The 12,252-nt window shown below is 41.8% G+C and overlaps 1 protein-coding gene across 8 annotated transcripts in view; it reads left to right on the top strand.

Annotated features, from left to right (window-relative positions):
* NALCN (sodium leak channel, non-selective) overlaps positions 1 to 12,252 on the top strand; it is a 292,929-nt gene that overhangs the window by 139,864 nt on the left and 140,813 nt on the right. For all 8 annotated transcript variants that reach the window (XM_067713361.1, XM_067713362.1, XM_067713364.1 and 5 more), the window contains one exon: positions 2,966 to 3,157. In XM_067713361.1, coding sequence (XP_067569462.1) covers positions 2,966 to 3,157 — 192 coding nt within the window. The remainder of the gene's footprint in view (positions 1 to 2,965; positions 3,158 to 12,252) is intronic.

Below are 12,252 nucleotides of genomic sequence, written 5' to 3' on the forward strand. Positions count from 1 at the left end.
CAGAGTGACCTTTAACAACAGACTTAGAAATGTGACCAGGAAAATGTGCTTTGGAAGCAACCACAAAATGTCCTACAGTGCTTATCTTTGAATGTATGGTTTACTTTATTTCGTATCTGTAGGAACACAGAATCAAAAGGCTTTATTGGGTAGACAGAGTGAAAAGCACACTTATCCCCAAATAAATGAAAAGGCATAATTAGAATTACCGATAAGGATTTTGCCTTTCCACAGATGCAGGCCTGCCCCTTTGAAAATGCTTATCAAATCACCAATGTGGGAATTGTGTTAAGTTATGTTTCTTCCAGCTAATGAAATATTAATTTATCAAAATTGCACAGATGTGCATAGACTGTTTTTATTAGAATTTGGGACAGGATTCAAGATTACTTAGGCAATCTTTTAAATATGATTTTAATGCAAGTGGAGAAAACACAAGGTACTGAAATTTGAGCAATAAACCAGTTGAATTGTTCCTGTAAACTTTCCTGGACTCAGCTGTTTAACTATTAGATACTGAATCATTTATGTCTAAGAATAAATAAAAGTGTAAAATCTTTTCATATTATTATTCTGGATGTTACTATTTTAATAGTTCTTATGATAAAGCTGTTTGCTTGTTATTTGGGAAGATGACCCAAGTGTAATATGTTCTGATTTGGAAATGTATGTTAAGAATTATAGCGGGAAAAACTAGTAGCTTAACCATGCCTGTGGTATAATGTTTAATTTGAACAATATAATTTCTCACATAAATTTTCTTCTTAAAGTATTAAGTATTTTAAATGAGCATGAAGGAAATCTACATTTTTCTCAGCTTCTTTAAACATTTGTCCATTAGTTTATGAGACGTGCAGCTACAACCCACACTATTGGTATTTGTGTTCTGCAGACAATGAGAATACGGTTCACCATTAGTAGTTCCTGTTAATTCAGAGTCTGGGGGTAGCGGGTAAATGTGGCTTCAGGGATGGCCAAATTCAGAGACTAACATGGTATTATTGGGACCCCGTCCATTTCTCCACTCACCTTTCTTCTGTGTTGGTATCATTTCTAAGCTCTCTTTGTCCATGTGGTGGCTAAGATGGCTCCCAGAAGCTCAGGGCTTATGTGGCTCTTACAGTAATTCCAGCTGGGGCTAAAAAATAGGACACCTCTCATAGGTCCCACAGAAGTTCTGATGACTGAGGTCATTGTGAATACCCTGGCCAGGCCTGGATCATGGGGGTCAGGAAGTCCCTTCTGGACCTCATAGACTAAGAGGATTAGGAAGCTAGGGTTGCTGGAAAAATCCAAACGCATGTTATTTTGTGTAAAAATTTAAATCTAGGGGGTTTGTTTGTTTGTTTTGTTTTTTGCGGTACGTGGACCTCTCACTGTTGTGGCCTCTCCCATTGCGGAGCACAGGCTCTGGACGCGCAGGCTCAGCGGCCATGGCTCACGGGCCCAGCCGCTCCGCGGCATGTGGGATCTTCCCAGACCGGGGCACGAACCCGTGTCCCCTGCATCGGCAGGCGGACCCTCAACCACTGCGCCACCAGGGAAGCCCTAAATCTAGGTTTTTAAAGCATTTCCTGTTCCTTACTGTATTCTTTCTTCTCCTGAGAAGGCTTTACAGACACCTTAAGCTCTTATTGATAGCGAACCATCTTGGACTACCATTCTACTTATCATCTTTCATTTATACCAAGACCACAATTTTCCTATTTTAATATCTCTAAACTGGGATGTGTCTTATAATCAGTGGTGTGTTATACTTTAATTGGCGGCATTTTTCAGTTTCTCGGTGGTACATAAAAAAATCGATGGCATCTTAGACTTGTTGAAAAATGCTACTTTTCCATATTTTATACTTCAACTTTTAATGATATTCTACTTTATATTTTTAATCTTATAGATATGCCCTTAAGAGCTGTGCCTTTGTATTATACTCCTTTTGTAACAGTAATAGCCATTGAATCTTATTTGTCCAACACAGTGTTTGGCACATAATAATATTTGTTAAGTGAATGAGAAAATTAATTAGTTATGGGTGGTAGTTTTTGCATATATATATATGCAAAACATTTAAACATGTGTGTGTTTAGATAACCAGCTGAGCACGTATAACAAAGTTCTAAAAAATACAGGGCTTGCGTAAGATAGAAGTGTGTTTCTCTCCAGTTGGTGGGAGTCCAGGGCAAGTAGGTGGCTCTGCTCCCCAGGGCCATCCAGAAAGCAGGCCTGTTGGGTTAGACTGAATCTATCATCTTCTATACGAGGCTTCTATTTTTGTTCCAAAGGGACAATTACAGTTGTTTTAATTTCCCAGCCAGAGGAAGGTATGAAAAGAGTGTCCAGGGCAAATTATTTAACTTAAAGTGCAAAAATCACTTCTTTTCACATTCCATAGGTCTGAACCTAGTCCACCGGCCACAACTAGATACAAGTGGGGCTGGAAAATGCACTCTGTAGCCTTGCTAGGCTAAAATTCAGCAAGTTCTATTAGTTAAAGGAAGGATAGAATAGATCTTAGCGTAGCAGTCTCAGCCATGAGTAAAGACTCCTTGATAGATGGATTTTTAAAATTTCCTTTTGAATGTACAGTAATCCCTAGGAAAGTTTGTTTTATGAGACAGTGAATATGCCTAATATTGAACTAATGTTTTCTTTGATATTTGAACATTAGAACAAATGTCAATTTTATTTCAACAATATGTGTTAATTAATGCCACTTTGAATTATCACATCATACATTAAAACACTGAGTTGTCACCATTTTCCTTCCTTCATTCCTTTGGGATTTATTGAGTTCTTGCTCTATGGCAGTCACTGAGCTACTGATATCTTAGTTATTAAATTGTTTAATTTAATTGCTAAATGTGATTTTATAGAGTGCTATGAAAAATGAGATTTTAGTATGAACTTATTTAAGATTCAGTATAAATAAACGATCAAGTGTGTGTGTTTTTCTCTCCCACAATAGGTTCTCCGGGTAGTTCGGCTTATTAAAATTTCACCTGCATTAGAAGACTTCGTGTACAAGATATTTGGTCCTGGAAAAAAGCTGGGAAGTTTGGTTGTATTTACTGCCAGCCTCTTGATTGTTATGTCGGCAATTAGTCTGCAGATGTTCTGCTTCGTCGAAGAGCTGGATAGATTTACGACGTTTCCAAGGGTAAGAACAAAAGATGCAGTCGGTTTAATTCAGTTATTCTGAATCAATATCAAAGTAATTTCACTTTAACAGTGGTTTTAAAATATTGTCTTTTTCTGTAACTTGGAGTAGTTCAGTTTTAATATTCAGAGTGGTCTTTTCTGCAGAATACAGGTGTTTGAGAACATTTTCAGCGTGGTCAGATTATGTGTCAATTCTAAAATTCTGGAAATAATCTTAATAGAATGAGATGCAGAAACCAGTAAAGATGGAAGATAGGGTTCTTAGTACCTATAAATGAAAATATAGCAGAACTTTAAAATTATTAATTTAAAAATGTTTAAAGTTTGCTTTTATGTGTTTGTGAGAGTTAACATTTTAAATCTGTTTTACAGTTCATATATATTTTTATGTCAGGCATGATCTAGAAGGAAATTTTGATTTTCAATATATGAATTTCATAAACTCTTCATATTTGAAGTGTCTTTAAAAGATCATCTAGTTCATAACTCTGTATTCTTGTTAGAATTCACTTAGGCTAAAAAGAAAGTTAAAAACCAGTCAATCCATAAAGAACTTGTGTAGAAGATACAGCGCCTAATCAGAAGGATCCTGAAATTTAACTCCATGTGGATTTAGAAATATGAAAAAATATAATGACCAAGGCAAAGAATATATATAGATATTTTTATAGCCTTGGGGTAATAACAACATATATTTTTTAAAAAAATAAGCTTTGAGGGCAAACGTGTCTGTAACGTAACAGATAGACTAACATAGCCTGGGTTATTTTTTTAAATTTTAACAGATAGACTGAAATACTCTGGGTTATTACTTGTTTTAATCTTATACTAAATGTGTTATTCATTGCCAAGCATTTGTTGAGTGCCTATCAAGAGCCAGGCCGTGTTGGCCATCCTGAGACATAAACAATTAAGTTCCTAGTCTTCAGGTATTCTCAGTGGAGGGTGGGTAACCAGTAAGTAGACATAAAACATGACAGGCTTTGATAAAGGCAAACACAAGGTGCTCTGGGAACCCCGAGGTGAGGTCCATAACCAGGAATGGAAGAATCCAGGAAGACTCCCTGGAACAGGAAGTTAGTGAGGAACAGCTGGATGGAGCCAGAGGAGGTGCACAGAGAACAGTGTTCTGGGTCATGGGGACAGCATGTGCTGAAGGTTGAACTGAGCTGTGTCTTGTTCCAGCACTTAAATAAGAAAGGGCAGTCGCTGACAGGAGGAGGATATAAAGCCAAGGAACTTTTAAGTTGGTGAAAGCGTGATCACGATTAAATGCCAGTGAGAGAGCGCAAGGAGAGGGCAGTAAAGGTGTGTGAGCTAAAGAGGATGCTGGCAGAAGGCTTCTGAAGGCAGCCTGCAGGGCACTGGGGCAGGGCAGGTGTCGAGGTGGTCTCGTAGGACAGCAAGCCGAGGCGAAAGTCACAGCGAGCCTTGGTTCACTTTCAGCCGCAGTGCAGGCAGCAGGCAGGAACCGGCACCGCTGCCCAGGCCCCGTTCTGCCCACTGGACAGCACTGGGTGAGGGGCAGGTGCGCCAGCCCTGGCACGGTGACGAGGGAGGGATCTTTGCCCAGGAGCTCTGGGCAAAGCTCCTGCCCTTTTATGAACCGGGGAGGGCGTAGGGATATGACTAGAGGAAGGGCTAGAAGTGAAAATGTACTGAGTCAGGATGGAGAAAAGTGCCTCAGCTGAGGCCCCCGCGTGGGGGAGACCTCCGAGCAGAGGCACGCGGGCTGGGAATGCCGCTGTGCACAGGAGCGGGGCAGCCTGGGGGCCGAGTCCTTGCCTGAAACTCCCTGCAGGCACTGCAGTGCACAGCTGTGCCCCAAGACCATGTGGGGAGGGCAGCTTCCCTCCCCTCCCCATGAGCCTGCCGGGCAAAGCCTGGTCCCTGGCCGTGGTCGGGTCACTTAGGATTGGCCTGGAGCCAGACTTCTCTACAGTGGGACCAGCTCTTCCTCCAGGGATAGAGAGATGTAAGCAAAGATGACAGTGTTGTCGTCAAGGCCACCTTCTCTTAGGCTGCCCCTTCACTGCCCCCTCGCTGGGTAAATACAAAGAGCAGACTGCCATCCCCATCATGATCACCGTCTGCCCCTCAGGCCAGTTTAATTCAGCTCCCCCTAAGGGTCAGCCGTTGTTCTAGGCCCGGGGTGGGGAATGGGTACTAAACGGTAACAAGCCTTTATTTATTACACAGACCTATCTTAATTTCATACCTTATCTTCATTTTTTGCCCTTTCCTCTCATTTCACCCCACCAACTTTATATCCTTTACCCAAAACCTCTTTGAACCAGATGATTTTTGGAGTGCAGAATATTCTAGATATTGTAAGGGTGATATCACCCTCCACAGCTGTCTGAATCAGCACCCTGTAACAAACACATTAATATTTCTCTAGCGAAACATCAACCTTCAGACAAAGAAGGGTAAATAAATACAATAAATAAGACCTAGGTCAAATCAGACTTTTGCCACTAAATGAGCTACCAGCAAAACCAAACAAAACACCTTTGGGTATTTTCAAAATGTTCTGAATATTGAAGCTGTGAATAAGGGCTGTGGGCCTGCATATGAAAGCATCGTGGATAAGAGTCTATACTTACTGCTCCATCACTTTTTAGTTATGTGACACCAAATGAATTATTCTTTAAGCTATTATTTTTTCACATCTAAAATACAGGCAAAAATGGTATTTCCCTCATAGCATTGTGTGTGTTGAATGATATACAAAAACAACCCAACTCTGGGTTTAGAAAGCATTAAAAAAGTGATATCCCTGCTTCCCTGGTGGCGCAGTGGTTAGGGGTCTGCCTGCCGATGCAGGGGACACGGGTTCGTGTCCCGGTCCGGGAGGATCCCATATGCTGCGGAGTGGCTGGGCCCGTGAGCCATGGCCACTGAGCCTGCGTGTCCGGAGCCTGTGCTCCGCAGGAGAGGCCACGGCAGTGAGAGGCCTGCGTACCGCAAAAAAAAAAAAAAAAAGAAAAAAGAAAAAAAAAAGTGATATCCTATATAATATATTTGAAATTGGCATAATACAGAGGCTACTCTGTATTAAAGACAAGGCTGCTTTAGATCCAGTCCTGCCTTAGCCCCTTGGGATTTGCTCTAATTTCCCAGCAATAATTGTAATCAAGTAGCATTGTATTTTCAGATCTCCAATTACTCAGTTGTGCTTTTCCGCCTGATTACTGTGACCATCTTAATGAAAGCAGCCAGCAACTATGGGGCCTCTAATCAGTTATACAGCAGCTGACAGCGTTGACACGGGAAGTGACTAGATTTCTCCTTACATATGAATGCAATTAAGAGTTAAATTCCTGAAACATAATCAAATCTTGCAAGAAATGTTAAAAATATTACAATTACAAAAAGCCATCATTATCATTCCCAGCCAAATAAAGCATCATCTGTTGGTGGCACTTGCCTGATATGAAATGATCAGGAAAGATGATTATAAACACAGGGCAGACGATGCTAGATTTTTGCGGGCCTTGTCCCCTTCCATCCTCATGGGACAGCTCCCTCATTACTCAGTGGCTGGGTGTTGAGGTAGGTTGGTTAATTATATTATTAGCCAAAGCACAGCGCATTAGGAGAACAGATTTTCTGTAAGAAAAATCACGTGATCCATCCCAGTGCAAAATCGGAACTTTTAAAATCAGCAATTGTTTGTATTATCTTTACTTGGATCCACTCCATCTTGGAGGCTAGCAACCCCCATCACACACAGGACCATGGGATGCAGGAAGCAACTGCAGGAAGGTGTGAGAGGCTCAAGAGAGGACCGGTCATGAAGAGAGGAGCGTTCTTGGTGAAGGGGACCCAGCATCTGTGCCCAGGAGATCATTACTCTGGCTGTTTCTGGAACCTGACCTTGACCCAGCCATCCGGGGGGGGTATAGTCTCTCTAGGGAAACAGGACTAGATGTAAAACCCAACACTGGTTTGATTGGACCTGATTGTATCCTGGGCTCCAGCAACCTGCTGTGAGACCCCTCTAAGAGGAGCTGACATGGACCTGGGAAGCTGGTGTCCCTTCCACATCCCAAGAAGAGAAAACCCTGAAGGGGCAGAGCGACATAGGAGACAACAGCACCCGGGCACACTAAGTAACCGCCCAGCGCGTTGACCCTCTGATGCAGCTCCATCTACGCTGGAAGACCCCAGGTGCTTCTGGAGATACTCAAAGGTTAAAGGATACTAAAGGGATTAGGATTATTCCACCGGTTCCCCAGTGGGTCTCCGTGCCTCATTCGACCACACTGCAGCCTGTGCTCCATTTGCAGTAAAACTGATCCTTCTTCAGTGTAAATTGCCTCATGACACTCTCCTATTTAAAATACTTCAAGATTCTCCTTTCCCTCAAGATAACAAACATTTTAATAGGGTTTTCAGTATCTTTTCCGCTCTGGCCCCATTTACTTCTTTGGGCTCATATTTCAGGATTTCCCCCAACACACCTTTCAAAGGCAGAGATGGTGTCTACCTTTTTTTTTTTTTTTTTTTTTTTTAGCCACGCAGCATGTGGGATCTCAGTTCCCAGACCAGGGATCGAATCTGTACCCCCTGCAGTGGAAGCTCAGAGTCTTAACCACTGGACCACCAGGGAAGTCCTAACAACGTCTATCTTGCTCATTTAAATCCTCCATTTTAGCACAATCCTTGCCACAGGGTAGCTGGTGAATAGGTGTTTGGATGAAGAATGAATAATAGTCCTGGACCAAAACAAACCTCTCCGATCCTTCCACACTGTATCAGGCTCAACAGGACAGATGCCTTCTTCTGCTGTTGTCTACAGCTCCAAGACCCCTGTCAGCCTCCATCACTGCCCTTACCCTCATCCCATCAGCAATGTCTGCATAATTCTGTCTGAATGCTTTGGCTGCAAGTAGCAGAAAATTGACTCCAACTAACTTAAACAATTAGACTCCAACTAACTTAAACAAAAAGGATTTATCTCACAAAATTCAAGGGATTAGGTAGACTTGGGGAAGCCAGGACTCTGGGTCTTTCACTGAAATTCTCTCAGTTGTTGTCATGGGTTAACTTATGTGCCCCCAAAAGATGTGTTGAAATACTAACCCTCAGTACTCCCAAAATGTGACCTTATCTGGAAATAGAGATAATCAAGTTAAAATGAGGTCACTAGGGTGAACCCTAATCCAATATGACTGATATTCTATAAAAAGGGGAGATTTTAACACCGAGACAGACATACACAGAGAGAAGACAATGTGACACACATGGGGAAGACGGCCATGTGATTGTCATGACATCTACAAGCCAAGGACCTCCAAGGATTGTCAGCAAGCACCCAAGGCAGAAGAGGCAAGGAGAATCCTTCAGAGGGAGCGTGGTCCTGCCGACACCTTGATTTCTGATGGCTCTCCTCCAGAACTGTGAGATAATACATTCCCACTGTTTGAAGCCACCCAGTTTTGGGTACCAGCAGCCCTAGCAAAGCAAAGCAGTTTCATTGTCCATGTGTTGTCTTCATGTGTTAACAAAATGGATGCAACATTTTCAGGCTTCGTGATAAAATCTAGAAGAAGGAGGGTCACCTCCGCCCAGATCTCCTTAGAATCAAGGACACCTTTCCCAGTGCCTTCCGCCCCGCTCTGCCCCACAGCAAACCAGCTCTCTTCTCTCATCTGGCAGGATTGGGTCACTTGGTCACTACTAAATGAATCGCTGGCAAGATGGCTAGAGTCAAGGTGGTTGGCTTGGATTCATCATAGGGGAAGAAATGGATACTGGGGAGACAGCCACAGAAGCCACTACAATGGTCAGACCCAAAACCTGGACGAGATTTCTCTCACTCATTTCTGCCTCTGAAGCTCCCATATGCCCTGTGCAAACAGGCTGTGTAGATAGACACAGAGTAGGAGGAGGACTGGTGTTTAATTTCTCTCCCGGAAGCATCTGGGTCCCAGCTCCTTTCCAAGATGCCCACATAGGACCTGCCAAGCAGCCAGCATAGGACCTGGCACATACTGGGTTCCTGCTTCCCATCTTTATGGTTACTTCTGTCACACACCATCGACACGTATGCAAGGTCTCATCTTCTTTACTAGACTGCAAGTAGCTTGAAGTTGGCAGCACTGTGCTCTTTTCTCCTGACACCTCTCAGAGCACTTATTAGCACTGTGTCATGGGATCTGCAGCATCAGGACGCAGAGACAGAGAGGAAACAGCCAGAGGAGCCTCAGCAAAAACCCCGTGAGATGGAGGAAAGGAGCCTGAATGTTTTCAGTGGGAAAAAAAAGAATGACATATTGACACAATTTAATAAAACAACTTTGTCATCTCAAGCCAATAACTTTCTCTTCTAATTTGAACAAAACAGACACACTGCTAAGTAGAAATAACAAGATCAAGTCCTGCTGGGAGGCAGTATCCCGCCGTTCCTGTTTTGTTGGGACTAGTAGGTTGTATTATAAGGAGAACAATTAGATTAGCTTTTCATGAAGGAAAAGCCCATACAGGTCATGAGACAGGTTGCTATAGGCAAGAGCCACATCTCTCTATAACAAAGACAGAAAGTTTGCGTTTTCTCCTGGTTGCCCGACAAAAGCTCATGTGCGCAATTTCACCACTGTTTTTGTTCTGTTTATCCCCCTACTTGGTATATGAAGAAACTTTCTTCTATGTTGCTAAAACACTTGCAATAAACATCCCCTGTAGATCTTTAAATAGCTCAGTATCTTTATTCCTTTTAATTTCCTACTAAAATAACAATAAGCAGGCCTCAGTTGTTTTGCATTCCTACAAATGGGGATAGTTTTTATTCATAAAGAATACACTACCCTCCATAATACAGGGTACTTGAATTTTAATACTGTTTATTTGATATATTTTCTTAATTTGCATTCTCTAAATACTAATTACTTGCTCTACTGAATTTTCAGTTATAAAACCATGTCCAAAGCAGTTAAACAATTTAAGCAGTAAATACTATAAAACACTTAATTACAAATTAATTTCCCTGTTTCCTCTCACCACCAGAATGGCTAATGATGCTTTTAGTTGCATTGAAAGAATTACTGAGAAATTTGAAGAAACAACTTGCCCCTTAATCTTTTTCAGCGTTTGCCATTTGCTACATTTTTAATCAATTCAGGGTTTACCTTATCTTCAAAAGGATAATTAGTTCAATTTATATTGCCGAAATCTGTATTAATTTTTGTTTTTTATTGTTTGGTCTTCCATGTATTTTTAATTTTTCATGATATATTTCAGGCATGCAAAGGTATATAAAGAATAATAAAATGTATTCTTCTGTGGCCACATGCAGTTCAAAAAGCAGATTAGCAATGGATCTGAAGTCCTTGAGCACATGCCCCTTATCCCTCTCCTCCCTTTCCCATAGAGAACCACTTTTCTGAATTGGATGTTTGTCCTTAGTACATCCCTTTATGCCTTGAGTGCATATATAGGCGTCAGCTGAGAATCACATATCTTTTTGCGTAATTTAAACCCGCCTTATGGGGTCTCATACTGCACTGTTTCTTCTGCTAATTGCTTTTTTTGCTCAGCACTGTTTGTGAGATTTACCAATATGAGTACTTGTAGCTATATTTTATTTATTTCCCTTGGGGTATAATGTACAGCTATACATTGCACCATATTATATATATATATAGAGAGAGAACACTATTCAGAGAAACATTGCACAATTTATTTTCCCATTCTCCCGTGTGGTAGGTGAATTCTAAAATGGGTTTCCAGGACATCTGACCCTCTACATAATCTTTTCCCTTTGGGTTTGGGCAGGACTTGTGAATATGATGGGATTTCACTCCTGGGAATAGGTTGCTAATGATGGAATTGGAGTGAAGCAAAAAGGAGGTTATCTTGGGTGGGCCTGACCTAATCAGAGGAACTGGGCCCTTTCTGAAGAGAGAGATTCAAAACAAGAGAGGGTCTCCAGCTGGCCTTGGACAAGTAAGCTGCCATGTTGTGAAGGGCCATGTGGCTAGGACCTGAGGGTGGCTTCTGGGGGCTGTGAGCAAGAAACCAGCACCCTCAGGCCTACAACCACAGGAAGAGAATTCTGATAACAACCCAAATGAGGGTAGAAGACCCCAAGTTCCAGATGAGACCGCAGCCCAACCTACACCATGATTTCAGCATCTGAGACCCTGAGCAGGGAACCCAATTACACCCCACCCACACCTCTGACCTACAGAAACTGTGAGATAATCAGTGAGTGTTTTAAGCCATTAAATTTGTGGCTTGTTACACAGAAATAGAAAGCTAATGCATGCAGGTTTGAGAGGTGTGTTTCTAATATTTTGTGACTCGAAACAGTGCTGCTCTGAACATTGCATGTTAACTTGCACACATCTGAATTCTGCACTTGTGAAATTCTGCAGATGTGAAAATACTGTTAGCGTGTGCAGCTAAGACTGGAATTGCTGGGTCTTAGAATAAAGATATCTTCAACTTTAATAGATAGTGATAAACTTACATTCCAAAGTACTTTTACCAATTTATCTGGCATCTGTAATATATGAGAATGTTCTCAGCTTCAACTCAGCAATATTTGGTCTTGTCAGGCTTTGTTCGGCTTTTAAACATTTAGTTCTTTGTTTAACCTGAATTGATTTTTGTGGCTGCTGTAATAAGATAGGGAACAATCTTATTTCTGTTTGTCTAACCTATTGTCACAGTACCATTTATTGACTGGTCTATCCATTCCCCACAGTTCTGTGGTGCCAGCTGTGTCATCGTACGATTCCACATGTGTGCCCGAGTCAAGTCACACATGCTCCCTTTTCATCTCCTTTTGCCATTGAATTTTTTTCTGGTCAGCCTCCAGTGAAGCCCAGTAAATACCCAGCTTAGCAATCTCCACCTTTCAGGGGTCCATGACTTTGCCCCTTGTGTGACGTGACATTAAAAACCAAAGTCTAGCAGAGCTCATAAATCCCCTAGGGAAGGTGCCTTTTCTTGACTCAAGCTGCCTGTTAGTTTTTGGTCCTGGAGTTTCCATTATATTCCTGGATCTTAACTAGGCCTTTTAAAGGATGTCTGTTTCATGTTGTCCAGAATTTCCTATGGTTTTTTTTTTTTTTTTTTGCGGTA

The sequence above is a fragment of the Pseudorca crassidens genome, chromosome 18, assembly GCF_039906515.1.
Source record: "Pseudorca crassidens isolate mPseCra1 chromosome 18, mPseCra1.hap1, whole genome shotgun sequence".
In the NCBI taxonomy this organism is placed as follows: domain Eukaryota; kingdom Metazoa; phylum Chordata; class Mammalia; order Artiodactyla; family Delphinidae; genus Pseudorca; species Pseudorca crassidens.